Here is a 23,527-nt window from a genome sequence, read left to right on the forward strand (position 1 = left end):
CGCCTCTTCGCCTCCTTGCACACAAACCTAGTGAGGAGCTCAAAGGGAGGAAATCGACCATCGTGGTCTTCCTTGTACTCTGAGGCAACAGTCAGCCACTTGTCCTGCAGCCCAAATGGAAGTAAGTCCACACAGGCAAGAGCCAAGGCAGAAGCCGCCAAGGTGCGACTGCATTACGCCAAACAAGAGGCAGTTTTGAAAATGAAACTGGCCACCAGAGAAGCCGAAATCCAGAAAGAAGGGGCTGCCAGAGAAGCCGAAATCCAGAAAGAAAGGGCCGCCAGAGAAGCCGAAACCCAGTTGGAAATGACAAAAATATCGACAGAGTTGCATGTGCTGCAGCTAGAAGGAGAAGGAGAAGCTGCCAGGGTGGAAGCAGAGTACATAGAAGAAGCTGAAGGGTCGCGTGATCTGACCGAAACAAGCTCTGCTTTGGAAAGGACCAGACTGGAACGCACGAGCGACTATGTACAATATCAAGCAGACAGGCAGGCTCGTCTCCCCTCTCCATACCTATTCGATAACTTCCCCAGCTACGAGGAAGAGAATTTACCCTCGCGGCCCCGCGATGAAGTCAAGAATGAAAGAGCTGACAACCGATATACTTTGACACCAAAGTTACAAAGTTCGATGCGAAGAGACGCGGAGGTTGAATCCAGGATGGCAAATTCCATGAGAAACGTGCGTTCTCAGTCATATGGGCGCCAACGCACTTCTCCAGCCCACATGCCGCTTGCAGCCGATCCCACGCTGCAGTATTTAGCACGACGGGATCTCGTCACTTCGGGACTGTACCAGTTTGACGATAAACCCGAAAATTACCGTGCTTGGCTCTCCACATTCACCAACGTGATTGACGGGGTCCAGCTCAGTGCAACCCAAAGGTTGGACCTTATGGCGAAATGGCTGGGGAAAGAATCACGCGACCAGGTGAGACGCATGCGTTCAGTGTACATCAACAAACCTGAGCTAGCCTTAAGCGAAGCGTGGGAGAGACTTTGGGAGAGATATGGGTCCCCCGACATTATTGAAAGGGCGCTATATCGACGTCTGGAAAACTTTCCTAAGGTGTCAGCCAAAGATCACTTTAAGTTAAGAGAATTCGGAGATTTACTCATGGAGATCCAAGGCGCCAAAGAAGATGGCTATTCAGCTGGTCTAGTATTCCTAGATACTCCATCCGGGATTAGACCAATTGTGGACAAACTTCCATTTGGGCTGCAGGACAAGTGGCTGACTGTTGCCTCAGAGTACAAGGAAGACCACGATGGTCGATTTCCTCCCTTTGAGCTCCTCACTAGGTTTGTGTGCAAGGAGGCGAAGAGGCGAAACGACCCTAGCCTTGTAGGTCCAGGAAGCAGTTCGATTTACACCAAGCCAGGCAGATCCGTTTCGAATGTTTTCAACATTGATAAACCCGTGTCAGTGCTCAAGACCGAAGCCCTTACAACTAACAACGACCCTGGCAAGTATTGTCCATTGCATAACAAACCTCACCCCCTGAAAGCATGCAGAATGTTTAGGGAAAAACCCCTTGAAGAGAGGACGGCTCTTCTCAAGGAGAAAAGAATATGTTTTAGATGCTGTTCCTCAACCTCTCACCTCGCCAGAGAGTGTACGATCGCCGTGAAGTGTCCGGAATGTGGCAGCCCAGATCACGTCGAGGCCATGCATCCCGACCTGTCACCACAAACCGAGAGCGCTCCTTCACCCCCACAACAGGACGGCGGGGAGGGAGAGGCTCACTCTAGGTCAATAGCTGTCAGCACGAACTGTACAGAAGTTTGCGGTCAAGCTCAGTCAAGTCGTTCTTGTTCCAAGATCTGCCTCACTAAGGTGTACCCTAAAGGAGCCAAAGACAAGGCCATCAAAGCCTATGTGATTCTGGACGATCAGAGCAATCGTTCACTAGTCAGTCCAGAGTTCTTTAAATTGTTCAACATTGAGAGTGAGCGGTTCCCATACTACCTCAAAACTTGCTCAGGCAACATGAAAACCCAAGGAAGGAAGGCAGAAGGCATCCAGATCGAGTCCCTGGATGGTAAAGTCGTCATCTGTCTCCCTCCGCTCTTAGAGTGCAATGAAATCATGAATAACCGCGCTGGGATCCCGACACCAAGTGCGGTGCTACACCAGCCGCATCTCCACCACATCGCCAAACACATCCCAGAACTGGATCCGAAAGCGGAAATACTCCTGCTATTAGGAAGAGATGTTATCCAGGTACACAAGGTTAGGCAGCAGATCAATGGACCACTCAACGCCCCCTTCGCGCAACGTCTGGATCTGGGCTGGGTGGTGATAGGAGAGGTGTGTCTCGGTGACGTACACAAACCGATGGTTAACACACTCAAGACCAATGTGCTAGAGAGTGGCCGCCATTCAATCTTTCGACCCTGCCCGAGTGTCCCGTGCATCAAGGAAGCACAACAAGGCGTTAACAAGCGCGAGGCAAGCGACGAGTCGTTGGGCCAGTCAGTCTTCGCTCTAACGAAGTATGACAACAAACTTGCACAATCAGCTCAAGATACCATTTCTTTAAAAACCAAAGACACCAAGGTCTTCAGAGATGAAGCAAATAATGGGGTTGCCCCATTGCCAATCAGAGAACCACGCCAGCGCTCACCAGATAACAAAGAGCAGGCAGTCAAACGGTTCACGTCCTTACGGAAAACCTGGAAAAGGAAACCTGAGATACAGCAACGCACCCGATTGGCCCACGAGGTACTGTGCACCCTAATGGCAGAGGTCACAGCCATTATAAACGCACAATCATTCCTACCTGTGTCTTCTGACCCAGAAAACCCCTTTATACTTTCGCCATCAACGCTCCTTACGCAGAAGGCAGGAGCACCTCCTCCACCAGGAGACTTCTCAGACAAGGATTTGTACACAAAGCAATGGAGACAAGTCCAGGCTCTGGCAAATCAGTTCTGGTCCCGCTGGAGACAAAAATATCTACCTTTGTTGCAACAGAGACAAAAGTGGACAGAACCCCGCAGGAATCTTCAAGTTGAAGACTTAGTCCTGCTCAGGGACAAGCAAGTCGCTCGCAACAGCTGGCCAACTGCCAGAATCACTGCTACATTCCCTAGCGAGGATGGACATGTCAGGAAGATCGAATTGAAGACTACCGACCAAGGCGATGTGAAAATTTACCAAAGGCCAGTTACAGAAGTTATTCTACTTCTACCCAATGACTGATTAAGAGACTAAGTTTTGTACTCTGCTCATTGTGACCTTACGAAGGTCAAGCGGGGAGTGTGCTGTCTTTACGACAGTTATTTAGTTTATAATATTTTCGCTTAGTAATTCATTCAATAGTATTTTCTAGTTAGAATTAGAAGTGTTTAAAGTATATTCATTGCATGTAAAATATATCGGCATGCGATGACGTCACATCCGGTTTCGCCGCGTCTTGTGGGAAAACACCGGTTTGAAATTAGCGCGAGGGTGGGGGCTTTCCACGAGGCTCACCTGAGCAGAAGCAGTTTTGCAGGCATGAGAAATCACAGTGAGAGCAACGCTGTAAGTTAATAGATAATCGATATATTGAACTAAGATGTTAATAGTGATCCTGTTAGAGGTAACGTCGGTAGATAATGTTTATGCTTTCGTTAGTTAAAGAGTCGCGGATAGTTTGCATGGAAGTGTATTTAAAGTAGTCAATGGAGCAGGTAAACTCTCCCTGTATACTGCACCTTAGTGTAATGTAGTTATAGTCACCTTTGCAAGTATTTACACTTGAAATGTGATATTAAGGAAGGAACAAATACTGTATCAATCTTGTATTGTTTTATCAACAGTTTTCACCATATGTTAATGTGAAGAGTGAACAGTAAATGGTTAATCTTACTGCGATCTGGTTCTTATTAACTGTGGTTTATCCGGACGTTAAATTCGGCGTTTCGTTACACCCGAAGGAGAACGTGACAAATGTGTTAGTCTTTTCTGAAATTATGCCCAATGGACATTACAGGAAACATTTTTAGCTCTGAATCCTTGCTAGAAGGGTTTAGTAGCCATCATTTATAATATGATCATCAAAATACAGCCAGGAGTATCAGAAAAAAATTAAGGAATGGGAAAAAGAACTTCACTGTCTTATACCCACTGAGCAGTGGGAGAAAATTTTACAGTCAGTCAATTCTTCTATTTGTGCTAAACATGCCCTAATACAATTTAAGGTTGTACACAGGGCTCACATGTCCAAGGATAAACTTGCTCGATTTTATTCTTATTTTAATCCAACCTGTGACAGATGTCATTCTGAAGTCACTTCATTGACCCACATGTTTTGGTCTTGCCTTTGTTTGCAAAACTATTGGAAAGATATTTTCCGTATTATTTCAACAGTTCTGAATATCAAATTGCAACCACATCCTATTACAGAAATTTTCGGTTTACCAATGGTAGATAATAGTTGTTTATCCCCCTTAGCCCGGCAGATGATTGCATTTGTTACATTAATGGCTAGAAGATCTATCCTATTGAACAAAAGCATTTCTAAAGACCTGAATGTTCAGAAGTCCACAGTAAGAGAAATTGTCTCCAAATGGAAAAAACTCAGTACTGTTGCTATTCTGTCTAGGAGTGGGTAACTTGCAAAGATCACACCAAGAGAACCCAAGGTAATTGCAAAGGACCTGCAGAAATATCTAGAACTTGCTAAAGTCTATGTTCATGCGCCCACTATTAGAAAAACACTGAATAAGAATGGTGTTCATGGAAGGACACTGCTGTGCGGGGAAAAATATATTTAGATAATTTTTAATTGCCGTACATCGACTTTGCAAAATACCACCTGGGTATTTTACAATGCTTCTGGGACAACATTCTGTTGACAGACGAGACAAAAGCTGAACCTTTTGGCAGAAATGCAAATTGCTATGTTTGGAAGAAAAGGGGCACTGCATTCGAACACCTCATCCCAACTGTGAAGCATGGTGGAAGGAGCATCATGGTTTGGGGCTGCTTTGTGGCCTCAGGGCCTGGAAAGCTTGCAATCATTAAGGAACAATGAATTCAAAATTATATCTAGACATTTTACAGGAGAATGTCAGGGCAGCAGTCCATGACCTGAAGCTTAATGGAAGTTGGATAATGCAACAAGGATCTAAAAGACAAGAGTAAATCAATAGCAGAATAGTTTATAAAGAAAATCCATGTTTTGGAATGTCCAAGTCAAAGTCATAGAAAATTTACTAACCCATCCCTCCACTTCCTCATCCAGGTCATTTATAAAAATCACAGAGCAGGGGTCCCAGAACAGATCCCTGAGGCACACCACTTGTCACCGGCCTCCATGCAGAATATGATCCATCTACGACCACTCTTTGCCTTCTGTTGGCAAGCCAATTCTGGATCCACAAAGCAATGTCCCCTTGGATCCCATGCCTCCTTACTTTCTCGACAAACCTTCCATGGGTACACTACATCTACTGCTCTACCTTCATAAATGTGTTTAGTCGCATCAGAAAATTCAATCAGCCTCTCCAAATGCTCATAAATCCTGCCTCTCAGGATCTTTTCCATCAACTTATCAACCACTGAAGTAAGACTCACTGGTCTATATTTCCTGGGCCATCTCTACTCCCTTTCCTTAAAGGAACAAAATCTACAACCCTCCAATCCTTTGGAACCTCTCCCATCCCCATTGATGATACAAAGATAAAAAGATACAATGATAAAAGGTTTTTTTGAACCTTTAGAAGCTCTTTTCTTCTTGACTAGATTTACAACAGTCTTTGGGAAGCCATTCCTGTACCCTACCATCCTTCCCATCTCATTGGAATGTACCTATGCAGAACTCCACGCAAATATCCCCTGAACATTTGCCGCATTTCTGCTATACATTTCCCCGAGAACATCTGTTCCCAGTTTATGCTTCCAAGTTCATGCCCGAGAGCCTATTTCCCCTTACTCCATTTAAACACTTTTCTAACGTCCATTCTTATCCCTCTCCAATGCTATGTAAAGGTGATAGGATTGTGATCATCATCTCCAAAATGCTCTTTCATTGAGAGAACTGACACCTGACCAGGTTCATTTCCCGATACCAGATCAAGTACAACCCCTTCCTTTGTAGGCTTATCTACATATTGTGTCAAGAAACCTTCCTGAACACACCTAACAAACTCCACGCCATTTAAACCCCTCGCTTTGGGCAGATACCAATCAATATTTGGGGAATTAAAATTTTCTACCACGGCAACCCTGCTATTATTACAACTTTCTTGAATCTGTCTCCCTATCTGCTCCTCAATGTCCCTGTTACTATCCCCACTGTAAACTCTTACAGCCCACCGCACTATCCACACCACCACCAACCTTCGTGTCATTAGCAAGTATACTAACCCATCTCTCCTCTTCCTCATCCAGATCATTTATAAAAATAACCAAGAGTAGGGGTCCCAGAACAGATCCCTGACGCACACTACTAGTCACCAACCTTCATGCAGAATATGACTTGTATACAATCATGCTTTGCTTTCTGTGGGCAAGCCAGTTCTGGATCCACAAAGCAATGTCCCTTTGGATCCCATACCTCCTTACTTTCTCAATAAGCCTTACATGGGGTACCTTCTCAAATGCCTTGCTAAAATCCATATACACTATATCTACAGCTCTACCTTCATCAATGTGTTTAGTCACATTCTCAAAAAATTCAATCAGGCTCGTAAGGCACAACCTGCCTTTGACAAAGCCATGCTGACTATTCCTAATCATATTATGCCTCTCCAAATGTTCATAAATCTTGCCTCTCAGGATCTTCTCCATCAACTTACCAACCACTGAAGTAAGACTCACTGGTCTATATTTCCTGGGCTATTCCTACTCCCTTTCTTGAATAAGGGAACAACATCCACAACCCTCCAATATTCCAGAACCTCTTCAGTCCTCATTGCTGATGCAAAGATCATTGCCAGTGGCACAGCAATCTCCTCCCTCACTTCCCACAGTAGCCTGGGGTACATCCCATCCAGTCCCGGTGATTTATCTAACTTGATGCTTTCCAAAAGCTCCAGCACACCCTCTTCCTTAATATCTGCATTTTCAAGCTTTTCAGTCCACTACAAGTCATCCCTACAATTACCAAGATCCTTTTCCACAATGAATACTGAAGTATTCATAAGTATCTCTTCTATTTCCTCCGGTTCCATACACAAGTCCTGACCTTAATTCTACAGAAATGTTGTGGAAGGACACAAGCAAGCAGTTCATGCAAGGAAGCTCACAACATCCTAGAGTCAAAGCAGTTTTGTAATGAAGGGCTTAAAATTATTCCAAGCCAATGAACAGGACTGATCAACAATTACCAAAGCATTCAGTTGAAGTTGTTGGTATACAAAGGAGTCACACCGGTTACTGAAAGCAAAGGTTCACATACTTTTTCCAACAAATACATGTAATATTGGATCATTTTTCTCAATAAATAAATGAACAAATGTTTTTGTGTTATTTATTGTCTATCTAGCTTTAGGACTTACTTTAAGATCTGATCACATTTTAGGTCGCATTTATGAAGAAATAGAGAAAACTCTACAGGGTTCACAAACTTTCTAACACTGCTGTAAATAGGGTGGGGGAGAAAGTGCACAGGAGAGAGCGTGCAAAAAACCCATGGATAACAGTAGACCCAGGTGCTCTAGGAGAATGACAGATGGATTGAACCAGGTAAAGAGAGGGAGGTGTTATACTGGAAGACATGATAGGTGGAAGCAGCCAAAAGCAATGGAGCCAACAGGCCTTGTGGAGGGTAAAGCTGGACAGTTAAAAGCAGAAACAAATGTTACCGATGCATTGAACCTGATATGGTAAGCAATGTGAACTATTAAAAGAGAAATGAAAAGCAGAAGGAACATGGAGGGAATGGTGTAGTGAGCCAGTGAATAGTACACAGATGGGAGCGAGAGAAAAAGAAAGAGGTAAGCAAAAAAAAGGGGACAAGAACAGTTGGAACAATAGAGAATTGGGAGGAGAGTGGAGAACTGCATGGTGTAGGCGGAGGAGAGAAATGGAGGTGAGGGTTAAACAAAATTTAGAAAATTCAAACAATTAATACCATAGACTCCTGAAGCAGAATGAGATGTCATTCCTTTGAACTGCATTTATCACACCCTGGAAATAAGGCCAAGGTTACACAGGTCGGTTTGGAACAGGAAGAAGAATTGTAATGACATGCATCTGGGACCTCGGAATGACCACTGTGGACAGAGTACAGGTGCTGTGCATCAGTTGCCTCACCTGTGCTTGGTCTCACTGATGTAGAGGAGGCCATAATCAGTACCCAAATGCAACAGCTGAGGATGGAGAAGGAGCACATGAGCCTTTGCCTCACCTGGAAGGCCTGTCTTGATCCTTGAAGGCAGTGAGGCAAGACCAAGTGCAGACTGGGTGACTAATTCACCAAACACCCGTACTCTGCCCAAAATAGCCCAATTCCAGTGTAAATTTCAACTTGCAAAGTTTTCTCTACTGGTATTAAATGTCAGATCAGAAGAACATATTATACAAACAAGGTATTTCATTTGTTTTAGGACCTGGTCACCCAAATACAGCTTGTGGAATAATTTGTTGTCAACTTAAAGAAAGGAATGTATTAAAGACAAGTTCTTTCTTACAAGTTCACACATTTCCAATTTCAAAGACATCTAAAATAATTGACAATTTAGAATTTGCCTAAAACTACTTCTCACTGCATATTTCAGCTGGACAAAATTTGAAAGTGTTAAAGCTGGATCTATAATTTTGTAATTTAGAACTACAACCATTAGCCTGAGCAAGGTCAGCCAGAGAAAACAGATATCACACAATTCAAGTTTATTACTAGAATACTAACTTAGCCTATTACTCATTTGAATGATACACGTCATCATTAAATGTCAATTCCATCAGGACAAGTTAGCAACAACAAATACAAAAACAGATTTAGGATTTTCTGGTTAAGCACAAACAATAGTAACTAACTTAATGCAAAAACTGATTTCAAGACAAAAAATACCAGGATCACTCTTCTACAGATGTTGCAAAATTATAAAGTGCTTTTAAATATCAAGCTAAAATATTAATAACATTCTTAGTCCACAAGTTGGGTAAAATTGACTATTCTTCCCAAAAACAATTTCACTAAGTTCCCTTACCCCAACACATCCCATTTCTACCTCCTACCCAAGATCCATAAACCTGCTTGCCCAGGTAAACCCATTGGTTCTGCTTGTTCCTGCCCCATCAAGCTTGTATTTGCATACCTCAACTCTGTTCATCACCCACCGGTATATACATCTGTGATACCTTACACACTCTGTATCTTTACAGTAACTTCATATTCCATGGCCCTGATGGTCTCATTTTCACAATGGATATCCAGTTTCTATACACATTCATACCCCATCAGGAGGGCCTTAAAGCTCTCCATTTGTTTCTAAACAGACCCAACCTGTTCTCCTCCACCACCACTCTCCTTCGACTGGCAGAACTGGTCCTCACTCTCAGTAATTTCTCCTTCAGCTCCTCCCACTTACTTCAAACCCAATGTGTAGCCATCAACCCTCACACTGGTCCCAGCTATACATGCCTTTTTGTCAGCTACGTGGAACAGTCTGTTTTAAGCCTACACTGGTATCACTCCCCAATTTTGCCAACATTTTAATTGACAATTGCATTGGTGCTGCTTTTTGCACTAATGCTAAACTCATTGGCTTCATCATCTTTGCCTCCAATTTCCACCCTGCCCTCAAATTTACCTGGTCACTTTCTCAATCTCTCTGTCTCCATCTCTCGAGACAGTTTCTCCTCCTTCAAAGAAAAGGGCTTTCCCTCCTCCACCATTAACATTGCTGTCACCACATCTCTTCCATTTTGCACATGTCTGCCCTCACCCAATCCCCCTTCCATCCCTCCAGGGATAGAGTTCCTCTGGTCCTCCCCAATCAGCCCAAGGGTTTCCGTGTCCAGCATAACTTCTGCCATCTCCAAAAGGATCTCACCATTAAGCTCATCTCCTCCCCAGCCCACTTTCCACAGAGATCCCTCGTGACTCCTTTCTCCATTTGTTCCTCTCCACTGATCTCCCTCCTAGTACTTATTCTTACAAACAGAATAAGTGCCACACCTGCTCCTATACCTCCTCTCTCACTACCATTCAGAGCCCCAAACAGGTGAGGAAACACTTCACCTGTGAGTCTGCTGGGGTCTACTACTGTATACAGTGCTCCCAATGTGGTCTTCAGTATATCGGTGAGATCTGATGCAAATTGGGAGACCACTTCACCGAGCACTTAGGCTCCATCCACCAGAAAAGTGGGATCCCCTGTTAGTCACCCATATCATTTCTACTAACCATTCCCATACTGATATGCCAATCCATGGCCTCTACTGCAACGATGAGGTCACTCAGGTTGGAGGAGCAACACCTTGTATTCCACCTGGGTAGCCTCCATCCTGATGGCATGAACATTAGTTTCTCTAACTTTGGGTAATGCCCCAACTACCTTTTCTTCACCATTCCCATTTCCCTCTCTCACCTTCTCCTTATCTGCACATTATCTCCCTCTGGTACTCCTCCCCCTTCCCCATGGTCTTCTAACCTCTATCAGAGTCCTCCTTCTCCAGCCCTTTATCTCTTTCATCAATCAACTTCCCAGCTCTTTACTTCACCACTCCCCCCTCTCCTGGTTTCACCCATCTCCTGTCACATTGTACTTCCTCCCCTCCCCACACCTTATTCTGACTCCTGCCCCCTTCTTTTCCAGTCCTGAGGAGGATCTCTGCCCAAAATGTTGATCACTTACTCTTTCTGATAGATGCCTCCTGAGTTCTTCCAGGAGTGAGCGAGTGAGTCTGTGTGTGGGGCTTGGATTTCTAGCATCTGCAGATTTTGTCGCATTTGTGATCAAAGTAGACTGACACTTAACAAGATTTTGTGTGTGTTCAGGGCTTAAACATTATTTTTATGTTTAATGGCATTTCTTTGGGGGGGGGTCTGATTTTAATCAAGAAAAATAATCTGCAGATTCTCAAATATGCACTTTACTCAGTAACGTGGATAATGTGGATGAACGTGCGTTAATTGACAAACTGTATTAATTAATAATGCAAATTCTGGAAAATGCATTCTCTCAGATCTCTGTACAATAAATTACACCTTACAGTCTAAAACTACAACTCCAAAGTAGCAGCTGGACATGTTAAAAGTTTATAAAACTGTTTCTGGTTGAAATCTATTTACCGATTTTAGTAACACTCCTTACTAGTTTCAGTCTTGCCTTTTTACCTTTTTATTTACTATTACTATTATTTACTAGTATAAAGGTACTATTTATCTTTATTAAATGTAATATTTTGCTAATAATAATCCAAGAATTTCTAGTAATTTTTGTATAAAGGAATCATGGATGAATTTATAATCAAATCTTTAAGGATTCCTCTCAGTGTTACACTGTGCCACAGTAAATTGTTACTTAGACTATTTATCAAATTTTTAAAAATAAACACCTGTCAGCACATCATTAAACCCCAACTGCCCACGATACAAGCTGAAAACATCAGGCCCAAACTCTAGTATGGTATTGTGGGATTGTTGCCCAGCCTAATGTGACAGTTTTTGGATATACAACTTTCTCTCAACGTTTTTGATGAAAGAAAAATTCTGAAAACATTTGAAATGAACAGACAGCAAAGAGAAATTAATGCCAAGATATTGCAATAAAAGAGGTGATCACAAGCAGAGTGTAGAAAGCCATTAAGGTAAAAGTAATACAGAGTTTAGACACAGACAGGGTTGCTGATTAAATTCCAGAATACTTGAGACTAGAATTGTAGGAATGGATTATCTTAGAGAGTAGGAAGCTAGAAATCACAAGACATTTTTGAAACATGGAATGAAAATTTTGTAACTGATTCAATAAACTATGAAACAAGTTGCTACCATACTGCTATTTGGGGCAACTTGCTCTAAAAATTCTTGAAATATTACATTAAAAACAATTGAAAGCTTCTTCATTGACTGCAAAGCGCTCTGGTATATCTAGAGGTCAAACACTACTACAAGTTTCTCTCGGATTTATTTTTGAGACTGAAATTTTCAAAGAACTCTTAAGTTATGGATTTTAAAAAGTAACATGCGAATGGAAATACATAGCAGTTTTGCTATGAACTTGAGAAAAGTCATAGTTCCACAGCATTCAATTTCTACAACTCCCCCATCCCAAGGTTACGATCAAGTCAAATAAATGGATGTCTGTACATTTATCTGAATGTTCAATGAAATAAGTCTCATAAGCAAAAGAATGACTTACTGAGTTCCTCCGGATTATAGTATCTGCAGTCCTCTGTATCTCTAACAAGTTTCATAAGTTTGATTACCTATGGGTACAATTAAAACAGCCTTAAATTCAAGGGGAAAAATTGTGAAAATTAGGCGGCTGATTATTCCAGAAATCATCTGTCCAGCATGGTGGTTGGATGGCTCCTTTATAGGTCACTGCTTGCATAGTTAATAAGTATACCAATTTGGATACTATTGTGGAAGATTACTTCTTAGGAGTACGCCACGGAGACCGGATTACTGGCACTGAGCATGGCTCCATGGCACAGAAGGGAAAAGAGGGAGAAGAGGGGAGCAGTAGAGATAGGGGACTCAATAGTCAGGGAAACAGACAGAAGATTCTGTGGACGTGAACAGAACACGCTAATGGCATGTTGCCTCACAGATGCCAGGTTCGGGGATGCTGTGGATTGCATTCCTGGCATTTTGGAGGGGGAGGGAGAGCAGCCAGATGTCTTGGTACTTACTGATACCAATCACATAGGAAGGAAAAACAAAGAGACTCGGAAAAGAGAATTTAGAGAGCTAGGCAGAAAGCTGAAAAGCCGGACCACCAGGGTTTGGATTTCTACCACACCAGTGAGGGTAGAAACAGGATGATTTGGCAGATATATGTGTGACTAAAAAGCTGGGGCAGGGGTAGGGCTTCAGATTCTTGGATGATTGGGATCTCTTCTGGGGGAGGTATGAGCTATACAAAAGGGATAGACTGCAGCTGAACCAGAGGGGAACCAATATTCTCGTAGGCAGGTGTGTTAGAGCTGTTGGGGAGGGTGTAACTAATTTGTCAGTCGGGTTGGGAACCAGAGTGAGGGGACTCAGGATAGGACAAATGGTAATAAAGCAAAGATAGCATGCAGTCAGACTGCCAGGAAGGGCGGGCAGACGATAGGACAAAATTACAGCAAGCAGGGTGAGTATCAGTGCATTAAGGATACATAATCAAAAAGGGTAGCAAATACAGTACTCAAAGTGTTATATCCCAATGCATGGAGTATAAGAAATAAGGTGGATGATCTTGTCGCACTATTACAGATTGTCAGGTATGATGTTGTTGTGGCCATCACTGAATCATGGCAGAAGGGCAGATGTACCTGGGAGCTGAATGTCCCAAGTTCCATGCTGTATCGGAGGGATAGGAAGGTCGGCGGGGGAGTGGGGGTGGTGACATGGCACTGCTGGTAAAGATTGGCATCAAATCAATAGAAAGATGTGACATAGAATCGGAAGATGTTGAATCCTTGTGGACTGAGTTAAGAAACCCAGTGTAAAAGGTGAAGGCATTTATAAACAGATGGAGTGGACCACAAATTACAATGAGAAATAGAAAAAGTGTCTGAAAGGAGCGATGTTATAATAGACATGGGAGATTTCAACATACAGGTTGATAGGCAAAATCAGGTTGGTAACGGACCTCAAGAGAGCAAGTTTGTTGAATGCCTACAAGATGGCTTTTTACAGCTGTTGTCATTGAGCCTACTAGGGGATCAGCCACGTACAAACAAGCTGGATGAACTCAGCAGGTCGGGTAGCATCCGTTGAAACGAGCAGTCAATGGATGCTGCCCAACCTGCTGAGTTCATCCAGCTTGTTTGTACGTGTTGATTTGACCACAGCATCTGCAGTGTACTTTGTGTTTACTAGGGGATCAGCTATCCTGGACTGGGTGTTATGTATCGAACCGGAGGTGGTTAGAGAGCTTAAGGTAAAGGAACCCTTAGGCGACAATGATCGCAATATAAAATTTGATAGGGAGAAAGTAAAGTACATCATAGTAGTATTTCAATGGAGTAAAGGAAATTAGTGGGATGAGAAAAGAGTTGGCCAAATTAAACTGGAAGGAGTTAGCCTAACGTCAGTCATGGGGAAGATGCTTGAGTCCATCATTAAGGACGAAATAGTGGCACATCTTGATGGCAGAAATAAGATTAGGCCGAGCCAGCATGGATTTACCAAGGGCAAATCATGCTTGTCTAATCTGTTGGAGTTTTTTTGAGGGTGTAACAAGGATGTTAGACGAGGGTAAGCCAGTGGATGTTGTGTACCTAGGTTTTCAGAAGGCATTCGATAAGGTGCCACATAGGAGATTGGTGAGTAAAATCAGAGCTCATGACATTGGGGGCAGGGTTTCAACATGGATAGAAAACTGGTTGGCAGATAGAAAGCAAAGGGTAGCAGTGAATGGGTGTTTCTCGGACTGGCTGGAGGTGACTAGTGGGGTACCACAGGGCTCTGTATTGGGACCACAGCTCTTTACGATTTATGTCAACGATTTAGATGAGGGCATTGAAAACTATATCAGCAAGTTTGCTGACGATACTAAACTGGGTGGCAGTGTGACATGCAAAGAGGACATTAGGAGAATACAGGGAGACTTGGATAGGCTAGGTTAGTGGGCAGATACTTGGCAGATGTCATTCAATGTGAATAAATGTGAAGTTATCCACTTTGGAAGCAGGAACAAGAGGGCAGAGTATTGTCTGAATGGTGTAGAGTTAGGTAAGGGAGAAATACAAAGAGATCTAGGAGTTCTTGTTCATCAGTCACTGAAGGTAAATGAGCAAGTGCAACAGGCAGTGAAGAGGGCAAATGGAATGTTGGCCTTTGTTACAAGGGGAATTGAGTACAAGAGCAAGGATGTCCTTTTGCATTTGTACAGGGCCCTGGTGAGACCACACCTGGAATATTGTGTACAGTTTTGGTCTCCAGGGTTAAGGAAGGACATTCTGGCAATTGAGGAAGTGCAGCGTAGATTCACTAGGTTGATTCCTGGGATGGCAGGGCTGTCTTACGCAGAGAGATTGGGGAGATTGGGCTTGTTCACGCTGGAATTGAGGAGATTGAGAGGGGATCTGATTGAAAAGTTTAAGATAATTAAAGGATTTGATAGGATTGAGGCAGGAAATATGTTCCAGATGTTGGGAGAGTCCAGTACCAGAGGGCATGGATTGAGAATAAGAGGTCAGTTATTTAAAACAGAGTTGAGGAAGAGCTTCTTCTCCCAGAGAGTTGTGGAGGTGCAGAATGCACTGCCTTGGAAGACGGTGGAGGCCAATTCTCTGGATGCTTTCAAGAAGGAGCTAGATAGATATCTGATGGATAGGGGAATCAAGGGGTATGGGGACAAGGCAGGGACTGAGTATTGATAGTGAATGATCAGCCATGATCTCAGAATGGCGGTGCAGACTCGAGGGGCCGAATGGTCTACTTCTGCACCTATTGTCTATTGACAGCAGAGCAGTAATGGTGAGAGTTTCTGGGTAAAATGAAGAAGGTGCAGGGGCACCTGTATTCCAAAAACTAAGAAATACACAAATAGCAAAATAGTACAACCGTAGCTGACAAGGGAAGTCAAAGCTAACGTCAAAAGCAAAAGAGAGGGCATACAACAAAGCAAAAATGAGTGAGATGATAGAGGATTGTGAACCTTTAAAAACCTAGAGAGCAACTACAAGCTAGCAAACAATATCAAACTGGATAGTGAAGGCTTTTTCAAGTATGTAAAAATAAGAGACAAGAGTGGATATAGGACTGCTACAGAATGAGGCAGGAGAAATAATAAGAGTGGCCAAGGAGATAGCAGCTGAACTAAATGAGTATTTTGCATCAGTCTTCACTGTAGTCTTCACAGTGTGACAGATGTTGAGAAGAAAAGTGAGTGCAGTTACTATTACAAGGGAGATGATGCTCAAAAAGCTGAAACACCCAAGAGTACACAAGTCTCCTGAATCAGATGAACTACACCCCAAGGATCTGAAGGAGGTAGTAGAGATTATGGAGGCATTAGTAATCATCTCTCAAAAACCACTGGACTCTGGCATGGTACCACAGAACTGGAAAATTGCAAATGTCACTCCACTCTTTGAGGGAGGCAGCAGAAAGGAAATTATAGACTAGTTACCCTGACCTCAGTGGTTGGAAAGATGTTGGGAGTCAATTGTTAAGGATGAGGTTATGGAGTACTTAGTGACTCAAGACAAGATGGGGCTACGTCAGCGTGGTTTCCTTGAAGGAAAATTTTGTCCGGCAAACCTGCTGGTATTCTTAGACTTTCAGAAAAACCCTCGACAAGATACCACACATGATGCTACTTATCAAGTTAAGAGGAAAGTTACTAGCATGACTAGAACATTAGCTGATTGGTAGCAGGTAGCGAGTGGGAATAAAAGGATTCTTTTCTAGTTGGCTGTTAGTAGCTAACTAGTAGTGACTAGGCATCAGTGTTGGGACCGCTTCTTTTTATGCTATTTATCAATGATTTAGATGATGTAATAGCTTTGTTGCCAAATTTGTAGATGATACAAAGATTGGTGGAGGGGTAGGTAGTGTTGAGAAAATGGATCAATTGCAAAGGACTTAAGACAGATTAGGAGAATGGCCAAGAAAGAGGCAAATGGAATACAATGCCGGAAAATGCACTTTGGTAGCAGAAATAAATGTGCAGACTATTTTCTAAATGGGGAGAAAATCCAAAAATCTGAAATGCAGAGGGACTTGGGAGTCCTTATGCAGAACACCCAAAGGTCACCTTGCAGGTTGAGTCCGTGGTGAGAAAGGCAAATACAATGTTAGCATTCATTTCAAGAGGTCTAGAATACAACAGGAGGGATGTGATGCTGAAGCTTTATAAGGCACTGGTGAGGCCAAACCACAAGTATTGTGAACAGTTTTGTGCTCATCTTGAAAGAAATGTGCTGGCATTGGAGAGCAATGCCAGCCTATTGAGATTCACAAGGATAATTCTGGGAATGAAAGGATTGTCATACAGGAATGTTTGATGGCTCTGGGTTTTCTAGAATTTAGAGAAGGATGGGGGGGGGGGGAATCTCATTGAAACCTTTCGAATGTTGAAAAGCCTAGACAGAATAGATGTGGAAAGGATGTTTCCCATGGTGGGGGAGTCTCAGACAAGAGGGCACCACCTCGGGCTAGAGGAATATCCATTTAAAATAGATGCAGAGAAATTTCTTAATTGATGGATTTGTGGAATTTGTTACCACAGGCAGCTATGGAGGCCAGGTTGTTGGCTGCATTTAAGACAGAACTTGATGAGTTCTTGATTGATTATGGCATCAAAGGATACAGGGAGAAAGCTGGGGTGTGGGGTTCAGAAGAGGGGAGAAAAAAGGATCAGCCATGATTTAATGGTGAAGCAGAAACAATGGGCCAAATGGTCTCATTCTGCTATGTCTTGTGATCTTATTGATCTACTTTTGCTTTGCTGATCAATTGTTTCAAAAATAGGACCGCATGCTTTAAAGCTAAATCAACATGAATGTAGTCTGCATTTCTATTTAAAGAATTTAGAGATAAAAGTAAATGCTCATAATAAAACCGAGAGAAAATATACATAACCTGGTTTTATAGTGCTTGCTGTTCACTTATCCATCTTATTGTTGATATAAGGGCTGAGTTCACTCATTGCAGATTGAGAGAAAATAGGAGAGGCTTCAGATTCCTTTTATTGTAGACTTGTTAATTATTTCTTACATGGAAAACAGACAAACACGTGACCACACAATGTTTGAAATGTCTGATGCGTGTGGTTAGTCAAATAATGCCAAATTCTCAAAACAAGTCAGCTTATTTTAATGTACAGGTCATCTTTCCTAGTTATCCTTCAAAAACCCCATTGCTATACATCTGATGTTTGCTTTACATTTCACAAACTGCAGAGTCTTCCACAGTGCTACCATATGCTGGATGCGAGCAGATACATTGCAATAGTCCAAGGCATTTGTTAGGCCACACTTGAAGTTCAGTGTACAGTACTGAATTAAGGTCACCATTTGAAACTTTAACTGTATTGCTTTCCATAGATGTTGCCTAATCTGCTGAGTTTCTCCAAAATGGTGTGCATACTGGTTTGGATTTCCAGCATCTGCAGCATTTACTGTATATGATTCTGCTTGCCACACCACAGGAAAGATTTGGCAGCATTAGAGTGAAGAAACTTAGATAACCTTTAGCACCATTTGGTTTCCTGCTGCCTCCTCTCTCCCCAAGATCAGGCTAAAGCGAGTGGTCCACTCAACAGAGATCACTGGCTGTCAGCTACCGATATTTAAAAACACTTTAATTGCCAAAGTGACGGGAAAATTTCAGCTGAATCCACCCATTCACCAAATTACCATCAGGGAGACAAGACACTACATCTATCACTACCAGGGCCATATGTCAGATCCGAACTTTCTCTCCTGGAGCTAACCAGCTTCTCAGCAAACCTCATCAGGTCTAATACACTAACTGTCCTTGCACAACATCAGTTAAAATGTTCTTTACTGTTCCTCTTGGTGATAATTTTTAATTTGCTGGTATGTTCAAATTTAAATTTGATTATTGACATCTGCATGAGAGTTCTGCTAATTGTTGATTGCTCACGGCTGTTTGCACTATTGTCTTGTAAACTGTTGGTTGCTGGTGTGTTGTTTATTACAGTATTGTCCTGTGCTTTATGCTTGGCACTGAACCATAATCAATCCTGGTATGTTTCACATACTGATTCACCAGGATGTTGTCTGGAATGGAAGGCTTTTCTTATAAAGAGTTTGGATAGGCTTTGTTTATTCTCACTGCAGCACAGGAAGCTGCTTGGGGGTTATTGGAATGATGTCTAAAAAAACTACAACTGGTATACATTTTTGCCCTGGGAAACAGATGCTGACTGTTGACTATCTATGCCTCTCAAAGTTATAAATCTCAGCCTCCCCCAAAGCACGGTTATGTACTACCTCCAGATCAAGCACAAAAAATGAGAATTGAAAAGGTGCAGAATTATATCTTAGTTTTGTACATGACGTTAAAACATCCCTCAAAATTCAACACGAGGGCGTCATATTACAATACTCAACCGAAGAGTGGACAAACTTTCAAGTTAAATAAAACACATAAGTATTTTTGTAACCAATAATTTGCCATGTTGTGAAGTTGTGATAAAAATCAAGGCACGTTAGTTCCACAATGATCCTACCCGAAATTAAAACAAGACATCATTACTTATCTTGCTGATCAATAGATACATTTCGCCCCGCCCCAATTTATTTATTAAAAATAAATTGCAAAGTGTTACTCCCTATTTAATGTAGTTTGTTTCTTCTCAGAATCACTTTGGAAAGCTTTGAAAGATGTGGCTGTATCTAAGGCCACTGAATGCTGTGCAACTCAGTTAACCGCAACCTACGCGAAAAGAACTTCATGAAATTCAGAACCTGGACACACAAGAGCTGCCTACTCGTTTAAAACTGGCTTGAACTGCGTGGGAAAAGATTTATGCAGTTATGGGCGAAGCCACAGCCGTACTGGGTCTCGCCACTCTCGAACTGGTCTCACTCAATTCCCCTTCAATTGCACAATTGAAAGGCTATTTATACAATCCTTCGCACACAAACGAATTGTATGGATAAATCGGGGAGAGGGTGAGGGGGGGGTGGAGAGAGGAACGGGGATGCGTCCGATTGCTCCTGGAACACGGAATATGGGACGGTGAGGAAAACACCTTTCCCGGCACTTCAGACCGCGCGTTTAACAAGCGTGTCCTGATCCGATTAGATTCTAACGTTTTTAAAGCATTTCCCTGAAGTATAACGTCAGTACTTGAAATGGAGTTAGTACCTCTTTCACAGCCCCGCTGCCCACATCGCGCCGTCCAGCCGCCGTTCAGACCCGCTCTCAGAGGCGGCTACTTCCCGACTTGGACTCCAGCGGGTTTTTCTGCAGCAGCAGTTGGAGGCGGGTCCACCGCCTCGCGCAGGCGCAGCACCCGCCGCCGCCGCCGCCGCCAACCTTGGCGCCTGCGCAAACGGCGACCGGGTAACCGGGGCGGGCGGGCGGTCGCGCGAGATCGGGCGCTCGGGAGCCGTTTGGAAAATGGACGGTCGGGAGGAGTTCTTAGCTCCCACCCCTCCTCCTTACCCGGCATTAATTACAAATCAAGCAGGATAATTCCCCTGAATGGTAAGCATTAGGCTTTGCCAGTATATTTAAAATAAAGGGACGCAGACGTCTTCCAGGACACACTGCATAATCGCAATTCTCACTTTGGCATTCCCTCCCTCCATATCTTCATAACATGCAGTTTACTCTGACCGACTATATGTTCGGGAAAAGCACTCAAAACATTGTACAAGGTTGTATAAACTCATCACTCAGGGTGATTCATTCAAGAAGCCTTGCGGTGAAAAAGGGGCGGGGTGACCAACCGAGGGAGGAAGAAAAAATAAATTTAAATCCGAACATTTTCCTTCGTTTAAAAGTTTTGAACAGGTAACCTGGCCTGGTATTTTTAACACCAGCGAGGTAAATCTCGCAGGTCGTGTAGTTAACTGCAAGACATGCAAAAAACTTTAACTATACAGCAATAATTAACACCAAAACCAAATCTTCAAAACACGACTAAATGTGTGCACTATCTGCAATGATGCAACAAAAAAATAATACTTATTTAACGTTAATTGTTTGCCCCTACCTTTTTCTCGTCTGAAAGGCTAGCTGTAAGAGAGTAGATCCGGATCCAGTGTGTGTCTTGTTTTAAGTGGTGTGATCTGTTTGCTTTACCATACGAGCGAGAGCTGATTAAAAAACCTTCTAGTACTGACCAGCTTCAATTGGTGCAGAGATTTTACTACTCTGTAACGACACTCATCATCATGTGGCCAACAGCTGGAAGACTGCAGTATTACAAGACGCGAAATAAACCAAGAAATATATATTAGTATTCACAGTGCAGAAAAAAGTAGTTTTGTGTTTTTAAAACTATATGCAATGTAATTTGGGGTGGGCGGTTGCACAATAATGTCCAAAAATGTTCACTTCTTGTCCCAATATTTAATTAAAATAGATAATGTTGTTAAATGGTTTTAGAAGGTTACAGCAAAGCCTTAAGTCAAAACTGCTGTAACTTTTTTTTGGTGCTGTGCGGAATACATGCCAAAAACATTGACCTCTGATGTGGACTGGGTGGGACTCCACAATGGGGGAATTTGATGAACTCTGCAGTGAATTGGGGGAGGGGCAATTTGTACAATTGCAGCTGAAAGCACAAAAGCGAGTGAGAAACTTCGAGCCATGTGTTGAATACGTGGGGAAAAGTCATACCTAATTAAGTAAAACGTAACACCTTATTGCAAATTATAATTAAAATGTTAATTTTAGCAAGTATCATTTTGTTGTGCACCCAAATTTTAACATTTTGGTTCACTTTGGAGGAGTAAACATTGCAAACAAAAAAGAAAACTTATGATTATTTTAGGTACAAAGTATGTGCCTTTTGTGATTAATCTATTCCTTTAAAATACACTATAATCTTTTAGTTTTACATAATTCTGAACCATGTTCCTGAAAATGAAAATACAATTATTGTTTTTCAATATATGCACTCTTTTTTCCAGGAAATCATTTATTTCCTGTTCAATGTATGTTTCAACAATGGTGTGCTCAACATGTCCAGCTGATCATTTCTGGTATCTCTATATACCCAGACTGATTTTACACCACTTCTTGCTTACTTCAAATGAGACATCACAACTCTCAATGAGAAACAGCTTTGTTATATTAATGCAAAGTGCTTCAATTTTATCACCAATAAATTAAGCCAGGTGTAAACTATTTAAAATGACTGGAAAGAAACTGAAATTGCTCTAAAAGTGTAAAGTAGGCCAGAGAATCTCAATCATTTCCAGATTAACAGCTGTGCACAGAATCTCACCAGTACCTAGATTTAATGTTTTAATCTGGATAAAGTATTACCGTTACAGAGAGATCCCATAGAAAGCATGCTATCCAGGTGTATCACTGTGTTGGCTACTGTTGCAGCTGAGACCACAAGGCACTGCTGAGAGCATTGGCCACAGTTCAGCACATCATGTTAAGCAGGCTCCCTTCTATCGTCTCCATCTGCACTAGAGTCCTCATAAACATAATCAAAGACCCACAGATTTTATCTTCTTCCCCATTCCTGAAGATACAAAGGCTAAAAGTGTGTACCAGCCCAGGCTCAAGGACAGTTTCTGTCCTGCTGTTATAAGACTATTGAACAGTTTCCTTGTACAATAAAATGGACCATTAACCTCACAATGTACCTCGTCATGGTCTTGCATGTTATGGTCTGCCTCCACTTTCCCTAACTTTTACGTGTTATTTTGTATTCTGTTGTTGTTTTTCTTTTCTATTGATGTGATGAAATAAGCTGTATGGAAAATGTTTCCCACCAAATTACAGGTGACAATAATAAACTCATTACTTTTACAAAATTTGTAATACTCAGCATTATAAAATATAGAAATTGTTATGCTCAATAGGATAAGCTGCCATTTATGTCATGTAATGAAATTGTTTAAATTGCGGTAAGTAAATGATTGGACAGGTAAGTAATATTTGAGTTATAAGTTTTGTTTTCTCAACACTTTACTGGGGATACTTAGATATCTTTGAAGAAATGACAAAAATCCCCTTTCATGTGGATATATTTTATGCAAATAATTTTAATAGATTGAAATCCCTGTCTGACCATCCAAATTAACTCTGCTTTTATTTGAACTAAAAACCCCACCCATTTGCAAAACACACAAAATGCTGGAGGGACTCAGCAAGTCAGGCAGGATCAATGGAAAAGAATAAATAGTCAATGTTTCAGGCTGAGACACTTTGTTACTTTTGTTGGAGATCAGTCTTGAGTTTACCACAATCGGATGTGGGGAAAAAAGCTTTTCTTCTTCTGTGCACCAGCTAACCCAGTTAATCCATTGAAAGTATATACACCCCTAATTGACTTACTGGTAATAGTGCAATGTTGCTCAAAATCTCAGCATTGTTTTCTGCTACATAATGAACACCATGATTCCAGCTTCTTTTTAATCAGTGATTCATTGTTGCACTGGTCTTTGAAGGGAAAATCTGGACTCAGTTCACTCAACTAAGGATATAGCTGATAAGTGGCCAGGTTTTGGAAGCCATCTGCAACACTGAGAATGGCTCTTCTGCAAAGAACGGCTCTTAACCTCAAAATGAAGTTCCAAGTGACTTGCAGAGACCTTACTACAAGGTCCAGGGACATTGCTCTGCATGAAGACCCAGATCAACTTAATTAAATATTACCATATTCATAACATTGTTCATTGCCACTTTCAATTTGGGAGAGTCAGATTTAGAAAAATATAGCACTCCCACATATAGTCCAATGTAACCACTATGCAAGTCAGTGTT

General features: G+C 42.1%; 2 protein-coding genes across 7 annotated transcripts in view; one reads left to right on the forward strand and one right to left on the reverse strand.

The window, feature by feature from the left end:
• The window catches only part of add3a (adducin 3 (gamma) a), a 245,037-nt gene extending 224,090 nt beyond the window's left edge, over positions 1-20,947 (reverse strand). The window contains exons 1-2 of one of the 6 annotated variants that reach the window (XM_059947001.1): positions 20,793-20,909; positions 12,300-12,366 (exon numbers count right to left, since the gene is read on the reverse strand). The gene's annotated coding sequence lies outside the window, so the exon portion shown is untranslated. Of the gene's footprint in view, positions 1-12,299; positions 12,367-19,939; positions 20,076-20,792 lie in introns of those variants that run through there. The other 5 variants (XM_059946999.1, XM_059946998.1, XM_059947003.1 and 2 more) reach the window with 5 other exon arrangements.
• Positions 19,927-23,527, forward strand: part of LOC132379805 (general transcription factor II-I repeat domain-containing protein 2-like) — a 100,233-nt gene continuing 96,632 nt past the window's right edge. Inside the window, exon 1 of the mRNA XM_059948088.1 lies at positions 19,927-20,281. Within this exon, the coding sequence (XP_059804071.1) occupies positions 19,927-20,281 (355 nt within the window). The remainder of the gene's footprint in view (positions 20,282-23,527) is intronic.

The sequence above is a fragment of the Hypanus sabinus genome, chromosome 22 (genome assembly GCF_030144855.1).
Source record: "Hypanus sabinus isolate sHypSab1 chromosome 22, sHypSab1.hap1, whole genome shotgun sequence".
Taxonomy (NCBI): domain Eukaryota; kingdom Metazoa; phylum Chordata; class Chondrichthyes; order Myliobatiformes; family Dasyatidae; genus Hypanus; species Hypanus sabinus.